Source organism: Pinus tabuliformis, chromosome 2_1, assembly GCF_031772625.1.
Source record: "Pinus tabuliformis cultivar Carrire ecotype Pingquan chromosome 2_1, CPIR1, whole genome shotgun sequence".
NCBI classification, from domain to species: Eukaryota; Viridiplantae; Streptophyta; class Pinopsida; order Pinales; family Pinaceae; genus Pinus; species Pinus tabuliformis.
In genome coordinates this window covers 493819906-493828624 of record NC_142299.1, presented here as the reverse complement: position 1 = coordinate 493828624, position 8719 = coordinate 493819906, and the positions used below count along the sequence as shown (strand labels likewise).

The 8719-nt window shown below is 34.8% G+C and overlaps 1 protein-coding gene across 1 annotated transcript; it reads left to right on the top strand.

Moving 5' to 3' along the window:
* Positions 1-3815: 3815 nt before the first annotated feature.
* LOC149201093 (putative metal-nicotianamine transporter YSL7) lies at positions 3816-6862 on the top strand. The gene is made up of 5 exons (XM_089402856.1): positions 3816-4404; positions 4484-4656; positions 4780-4877; positions 5019-5153; positions 5330-6862. Exons 1-5 carry the CDS (start codon positions 3927-3929, stop codon positions 6627-6629), a joined length of 2184 nt encoding a protein of 727 aa, XP_089258982.1. The 5' UTR covers positions 3816-3926; the 3' UTR covers positions 6630-6862.
* Positions 6863-8719: the final 1857 nt, after the last annotated feature.

Sequence of the window (8719 nt, the reverse complement as noted above, 5' to 3'; positions counted from 1 at the left end):
TTGTGAAGGCTGCAGTAGAATTTATTTCGATATTTGCCATAGAACACTGTGAATAACTTATTTATGAATTAATAAGTAGAAGAAATAATATCAGTCACTACAGTTGGATTTATATTTTGAGATTTTCACATGGTATTAGGGTTGAGATAAGTGCATACCAAAAGAGCTAAGTGTTGGAGAGAAGAAGGGAGTTCGAAATTACTGCATAGGCAGAAAATTGAAACCCCAAAGGAATTCCGCAGGCCAGTCTTGGAGGGGCAATTTTTTCATAAGAAAATCCCTCTTTGAGTGAATTAATAGAGAAGATGATTTCCAGGTTGAAATTGCTACTAACAGAGGGAGTAGCTTAGAAGCTTCAGCGTAGAGTAGTATTCAGGTAAAGACGCAGTCTTTTCTGTAGAAGTTGCTGGGGGCAGAAAAAGTGTCAGAGATTGATAGAACTAAGAAGGATGGGAAATCAAGATGTCTTCAGATTATCTTCTATATTAGAAGAAGAATTCGCATGTTTGTCATGTTCATCATCGATAGATGTTTTATACATTGATAGTGGGGCTTCAGCTCATATGGCTGGATTACGAGAATGTTTCTCGAGCTATCAAGAAGAAAAAATGAACTTCCAGATTACTATGGGAAACAAAACGATGTGTACTCCATTAGGGAGAGGCACCATAACATTTTAGACGGAAGCGGGAACCAACATCTGAGTCACTAATGTTCTGCATGTGCCCGAGTTAGGAATGAATCTGATTTCAGTGTCCTAGTTACAGGACAAGGGATACGATGTATACTTCATTGGAAGGAAAGTATATGTCAAACATCCAAGCTGGAAGAAGGAGAGACAAATTGGAGCTCGAAGCAACAAACTGTATAGATTGCAGCTCGAGTCTCCAATGGCACTGATAGGCAACAATCTTAATGGTGAAAAGGAACTAAATGAGCTATGGCACAGGCGAATGGGACACTTACACCACAAAGCACTAAGGATGCTCAGAGAGACTGTGACAGGAGTTCCAGTCCTTAGTACTGAGCATGATGATATATGTAGAGGATGCGTACTAGGGAAGTATGCTAAAGCAACTTTTCCCAGGAGTAAAAACAAAGTGGAAGGCGTATTGGGATTGATACACTCAGATATCTATGGTCCAATGTCCATAAGAGCTCTCAGTGGTGGCGAATACTTTGCCACCTTTATTGATGATCACATTAGAAAAACATGGATCTATTTCTTAAAGACCAAGGATGAGGTCTTCGATCGGTTCAGAAATGCAAGGGAACTATTATTTGAAAAAATTCTTATATATTTTTTAATTTTTTAACATGTCAAATTTAATGTCGAATTTTATTCCAAACAATTTTGCTATCGAATTTTTATCGAACTTCAAGGTCATCAAACTCGAATTCGAATTTCAACCAGGTGACATAAGGGAAAATTACTTTCCCTTGGTTGAATTTGCATACAATAACAGTTACCACAGTTGAATGCCTCCATTTGAGGCATTATATGGCAGACTTTGCAGAACACCGCTAAGTTGGGATAGGTTAGAGGAGAGGGTGATAGTCGGACCAGAACTAATTCAAGAGATGGAAGAGCAAGTAAAACAAATTAGGCAATGGTTAAAGGAAGCACAAGATAAATAGAGAATCTATGTTGATTCTCATGGGGCAAATAAACACAATCAAAATGTTGTGGAATAATGATGTTAGGGAATATGGCCGATCTCCACCAAAATTTTCTTTAGAAGTGTGGCCTAGAAATTAATAAATTTGAATATTCTTCCATAATAAATTTGAACTTTGCACATATAAGGTTGAACATATATGCATATACCATTAGTCCATCGTTATTGTATACATATAACGTTGTATTTATAAAGAATAATGGTGTTCATTGTATCCATAGAGAATAACGATGTGCAACTTTGTTCCAATGCATGGCACGATTGTTCCAATGCATGTCATGGCATCCAAGACAAGACATTCCATAGCAATGTATTGAAGATCCAAAATAAATAATGATGTAGCTCCAAAATAAATAATGCAGCGTATTCAATCTCTAGGACAAGCAACCCCATAGCAGTGTATTCAATCTCTACAAATAATAACCCAGATCCAAAGACTGTATTGATTCACAATCCCTAAATTATAAAAACATTAAAAAAGTTGTTGGTTGCATATAAAATTAAAGTTAACGTGGCATATAATATTAAGATTAACGTTGCATATAACTTCTCTCCTTTTGCACGCCATCTATATGCCAGTATTTTCATTGTGTTTGAAAATGAAGGTGAACATTGCAAATATTGGATAACATTGATATATTTCATAGGTACCAATTGCAATTGGTATACCATCGTGGATACAAAGGAAGTGAGAAAGGAAGTGAGAGGCCAACTGGAGGTAATAATATACAAAACCCAAGTGATAATATGTGAGCATGCTTCCAAATATGTGAGAACACATGTGAAAATGCTCTCCAATACATTGTTGCCAAATTGATGCTCTCCAATACATTGCTCCATGTACCATAACCTCATCCATTCATCCTTTTTATTTCCTATCATTATATTGTTGGCCCTAGAACTACAGGCTCTTCTAGTTGGACCAATTAGAAAGTATATATGGATGCTTCAACATGTATATATATGTATTGTAACATTTAAAGTAACATAATGAAAAATCAATTTGGTAGTCCCGATTTTGGGTTCTAGGGGAAAATATCTGTGTATATCTGTTTTATGTTTTATGCTCTCGTCATTCTTTATTTTATGCTTTTATAATTCGTATGCAGGTAATTTTTGTACAGGGTTAAAACATACATTTGGTATTAGATTTGTTTTGGCCTCAAGGGGATGCCTTTACTGCTGAGGGGTTTTTTCTCTATAAACACTCCTAAACACATGTTTTCTATCATTATGCTTTTTGGTCTCTGATGATGAGTGAAGTCTGCAACTAAAACATGCTACAAATCTCTTACATAATGCACCCTAAAATTTTCAGCAATATGCATATCCACTCTCATATAATGAGTCAAGTCAATGTTAAATATACCTCTATATTGAATACAAAAATAATTATATATCTTTTTTATACCATTAAAATGTTTAATTAAAAAAAAATATATCATTAAAATGTTTTAATTATTAAAATAGTGTTTTTATTAAAGAAATAAATTATTTTGTTTGAAATTTTTTAATTACTTTATTTTTTAAATATTATTTATGAACACTAACTCTCAAAAGAAAAAAATTATTCATTTTCTTAATATTAAATTATAAAAAAAAATTCAATATAATGAATTAATAATAATTCATATCAAAAAAGTTAAATACCCTTAATCAATTCTGCCATTAATAATTAAAATCAAATAATTCAAGTCTGTAAATTTAATATTAAAAATAAATAAAGATTTTTAAGTAGATAATGAGCGAAAGCTAAGTATGGCGTTCACCGTGAATTCAAATGGCATACTTTTTTCTCTATGTGTATGTATATCCAGGTTCACAATTTATAATAAGACGAGGTTAAAATAAGGATAGGATTGAGGGTGAATATGCTTCTCTCATTTATGTATAGATTTCCAAGTTCCAGGCATCTAGAAGTAAAAGATAGGTGTGGGGACAAGGCTAAAGATTCTTTTATTTTTAGATACAGATTCAGGACCGTACGTTTTTATTCTTACTCCTTTAGGGATTGATATTTTTGGTATCTTGGACATATATCGCATGCCACTTGAAAAGTCAAGGGATTCTTTCCCACAGCGAGTTAAGAGGAACTAGGCTATTTTGAATAGTGAATGCTACATAATATTTTGTGGTAGGAGAGGAAATATGTATAAAATTCATGGCTGGCTAGATTAGGGTATATATATATATGACCTTGTTAGCTCTGGCTGATCCAATTCCTATTCTGATTTCTGTGCTGCCCAAATGGATCAATACAGTTGTGAAAGCAGATCCCTCGAGGTAGAGGATGGTCATGTTAATGGTCGAGAAGGGCTTGTAAAACGTGTTGATCACGTGAAGAATGGAGAAGAATTAAGCTCCGGTGATGCTAACTGGGAAAGCAAGGATGGAACCTCGAAGAAGATCGAAGAGAAAGAGCTGAGCATAGAGCAGATCTTTGACGACAAGAAGGTGCCTCCATGGTGGGAACAGATCACATTCAGAGCAATGTTTTTGAGCATGCTCATGGGTATTATGTTTTGTATAATTGTCATAAAATTGAACCTCACCACCGGAATCATCCCTTCTCTCAATGTTGCTGCCGGATTGCTGGGATACTTTTTCATCAAAACATGGACCAAATTCCTTGACAAGTTCGGGTTATTGAAGACTCCGTTCACCAGACAAGAGAATACCGTGATTCAAACCTGTGTGGTGGCTTGTTATGGGATTGCATTCAGCGGTATGTATGAGTTTAGTCTAAAACATTTTATTGTGAATTATTCTGTGATTTTGGTTTTCTGAATTGGGTATAATGGCAGGGGGGTTTGGGTTATACTTGTTGGGTATGAACAGAAAGACCTATGAGCAAGCAGGCACTAGTACTCCTGGGAATACTCCAGACAATATCAAAGATCCAAGTCTTAGTTGGATTATTGGTTTTCTTTTCACTGTGAGTTTTATAGGACTATTAGCTGTGGTGCCTCTTCGGAAGGTAAGGAAATTTGGAATCCCGAGAACGAATATGGATTCGAAATAAGCGATTTAGGAATTTTATTTTTATTTTGGGCTTCTTTGCAGTGAATATGAATTTTATTTTTTCCTGGCTGTTTATTAGATAATGGTGATAGACTATAAGCTCACCTATCCAAGTGGTACAGCAACAGCTACTATCATAAATGGATTCCACACTCCTCAGGGAGACAAGCTAGCCAGGTAATGGCAGAATACATTACTGTTGAAACATTACAGATCTCTGAACTTGATAAAATGGATATAATCAGAGTCTAGATTATCCCCACCTTTACATATCAATGGTTTTTTCACCTTACAGTGGATTGCTCTTATATATTGCAGGAAACAAGTCAGAGCTCTTGGAAAATACTTTACATTAAGTTTTCTCTGGGGTTTCTTTCAGTGGTTTTTTGCATCTGGTGACGATTGTGGCTTTGCGCAGTTTCCTACTTTTGGATTAAGAGCTCGGGATCAGGAGTATGTATTTCGGTTGTATATGTCTTTGGTTGTATTCATATTGAATGATTTAATAAGGGTTTATATATATATAATCTCAATTGTGAAGTTTCGGTTACTTCACATTTTGATTTTATCCAACTTTTTATTTTCAAAACTAGGCAATCAAAACTTCACCAAAAATAGGTGTATTGCAGATTTTTTTTCGACTTCAGCGCGACATATATAGGAGCTGGGATGATCTGTCCTCACTTGGTAAACTTGTCCATATTGTTCGGAGCAGTCATCTCTTGGGGTCTTATGTGGCCTCTCATACATAACCACAAAGGAGACTGGTACACTGCCTCAGACGAAAGTATGCAGGGCCTCAAAGGTTACAAGGTCTTTGTATCTATTGCTCTCATATTGGGTGATGGACTATATAATTTCGTCAAAATCCTGTACATCACTGTGACCACCATGTATAGTCAATCGCAGAAAAATAGGACACGCAATGGACTTCCAGTAGTAACCAGTGATGGAAATGAGGCACCAGTGGATGCAGCAATTCCGTATGATGAACAGCGGCGTAACGAGATGTTTATGAAGGACAGCATTCCCTTATGGGTAGCCGGAGCTGGGTATGTGGCCCTTTCTGCCATATCCATAGGGGTCATCCCAAAGATTTTTCATCCTGTGAAATGGTACTTTGTACTGGTGGCCTACATAGTGGCACCAGTTTTGGCATTCTGCAACGCATATGGATGTGGGCTCACAGATTGGAACTTGGCCTCAACTTATGGGAAATTAGCCATCTTCATCTTTGGAGCATGGGCAGGGAAGGAAGATGGCGGTGTACTGGCAGGATTAGCTGCCTGTGGAGTGATGATGTCTATAGTTTCCACTGCTTCAGATCTGATGCAGGATTTCAAGACTGGATACCTGACCATGTCATCCCCAAGATCTATGTTTGTGAGTCAAGTGATTGGGACCGCCATGGGATGCATAATAGCACCCTGTACCTTCTGGTTATTCTACAAGGCCTTCAATGTGGGAGATCCAAATGGAGAATATCCGGCCCCCTATGCACTGGTCTACAGAAACATGGCCATCCTAGGAGTAGAAGGATTTGGTGCCCTTCCCAACCACTGCCTCACTATCTGTTATGGTTTCTTCGCAGCAGCCATCGTAATCAACTTGATAAGAGACCGTGTACCCAAAAAAGTGTCTCAGTATATTCCGCTGCCAATGGCGATGGCTATACCTTTCTACCAGGGAGGTTACTTTGCCATCGATATGTGCGTGGGGACGGCTATTGTATTCGTTTGGCAGAAGATGAACCGCAAAAATGCTGACGTAATGGTTCCTGCAGTGGCTTCTGGTCTCATATGTGGAGATGGCGTTTGGACTCTTCCTTCCTCGTTTCTGGCTCTGGCTAAAGTCAATCCTCCCATTTGCATGAAATTCCTGTCCATAAGCATGAACAATAAAGTGGATGCCTTTATTAACCAGGGCTGATCCAAAAAGATCAGAATCACGTAGTTAACTTCTTTGCTAGTGTTATATATGAATGGAAGCAATTGTGATGTATGGTGTCCAATTTCAGTCTCCTTTTCTACCCACGAAGTAAAAAGCAAATGTCGTCTTAACTTTCTTTTAATGTAATAGAATTTTAATGTCAAGGTGGTCAGATTGGTGTGTATCGATGCGTTTATATATATATAAAAGGCTAAAGGCTGTATTGTATTTTATTTTGTCGGAAAAAAAATATATAATATTTAAATGTATTAATTTAATTTTGTTTATGAAGTTTTGGATATTTTGGATATATGGTGATTGGGTGTTTTGTTAAGAAATTTGTTCGAGTTTTTTGATGTGAAGTTATTTTGCATAGATGGTGATCCCGTGTTTTGTAAAAAACTTGTTCAAATTTTTCAATGTGAAGTTAACTAGTTCAATTCTCACACCGCATCCATGTGATATATTGAACATGATGAAGATATAGTCCTACCAAACTTTAAAAATTTAATTTGTTTAGTAATTATAATTTTAAAAATAATAAATATAAATATTCTAATTATTTAGATTTATTAAAGAAATTTGTTATCTTTTAAAAATAACTTAATTTAATATCTATTTAAGATTTTAAAATTAAGTATAAAAATATTGTATTAGTGATCCAATTATATACATTAAATGATTGATGAAAAAGAATATATATCAAGTAAACAACAATATCTATTTTCAAAACAACTAAAAAAGTATTCACTGGCCATATTTCTCCCCATATATTTATGTATATTTTAGTTAGAAAATTGTGAATCATATCTTTCAATGTAACATTATTTTACAAAATATATCTAGCCATATTTCTCCCCATATATTTATGTATATTTTAGTTAGAAAATTATTAGTCATATATATCTTTTAGTCTATCATAAAATTCATCATGTAACATATCTCATTTAATTTTGTTGTAAAATTTATTAGGTAATATATCTCTTCTCTAGATATAGATTAAAACCAACTAACCATTATTAATGAAATGATATTTCTACAATTAATTTACTAAGTTGATATATAATATCTACTACTACCATGACAATAATAGACTCTCTTTTTCTATTATGATGGAGATCCATTCTTTGTGGAATTGTATTAGTTTCGCCTAATCCATTTAACCCTTTGATAACAAAGTGACAATTACTCATTTAAAATGATATTATTAATTTTCATAGAACAATTAATATTAAACCATAAAAATAAAAATTAATAAATCTCATCTTTCAATTTAAAAATTTCCTATCATTCAATTTAAAACCTTCACTACAATTCCAATATGTACATAAACCTATCATTTATTTTAAACCTTTTTATCCAATTCCAATATATAAATACTTATACACATAATAAACATGTTGTAAACATAAAATTTACACAATAAAAATATTACATATATATATATATATATATGAACCTGGAGCAACTATGAAGCAACTATAAGTCTGCCAAATTGCAGTAATACTTGTACTCCAAAACTGCATCAATTTAATAATTAAATATTATGATGTTTTTGTTCTTAATAATAATAGTAATAAAATAATACATTTACTATATTACTTTTGATATAAGGGTTACTTTTTGGCAAAAGAATTTTCCCTATAGCACCAAAATATCAATATCACTGCCTACTCTTAGAAGGTAACATGTTCATCAAACCATGCCTTAACAAAAGTTTAAATGTATTTTTCGTTAACATATAACTACCAACTTTTAGAAAGTAACATGTACATGAAGGAGTAGTCTAACAAGGCAGAGGGATTTCCCACTTTCCGTTCCCACCCAGAAAAACGTTCGTCTCTGGAAATCGAGAAAATCCTCCACCCTTTGCCACCCTTCACCAACTCCGCTACCACCCGCCACCCTTCCACATTTATTGCATCTCGGAATCTTCTATGAAAGAATCGGATCTGGATCCAATGACTCACCTTGGTAACATCTCGCGGCGCTACGGGATGTCCCGACTTTGTCCCCGGTATTCAAATTTGACAAAACCGCGCCCCTCAACTCCCAATGCATTTCCATCAGAACTCAGAGTCCAGAATCAT

Bases quoted from the DNA above. Each gene is read 5' to 3' on its own strand.
- LOC149201093 (XM_089402856.1), top strand. From the start codon at position 3,927: ATGGATCAATACAGTTGTGAAAGCAGATCCCTCGAGGTAGAGGATGGT. The intron at 4,657-4,779 runs GTAAGGAAATTT...GCTGTTTATTAG, and splicing joins CTGTGGTGCCTCTTCGGAAG to ATAATGGTGATAGACTATAA. The intron at 4,878-5,018 runs GTAATGGCAGAA...TATATATTGCAG, and splicing joins CAGGGAGACAAGCTAGCCAG to GAAACAAGTCAGAGCTCTTG.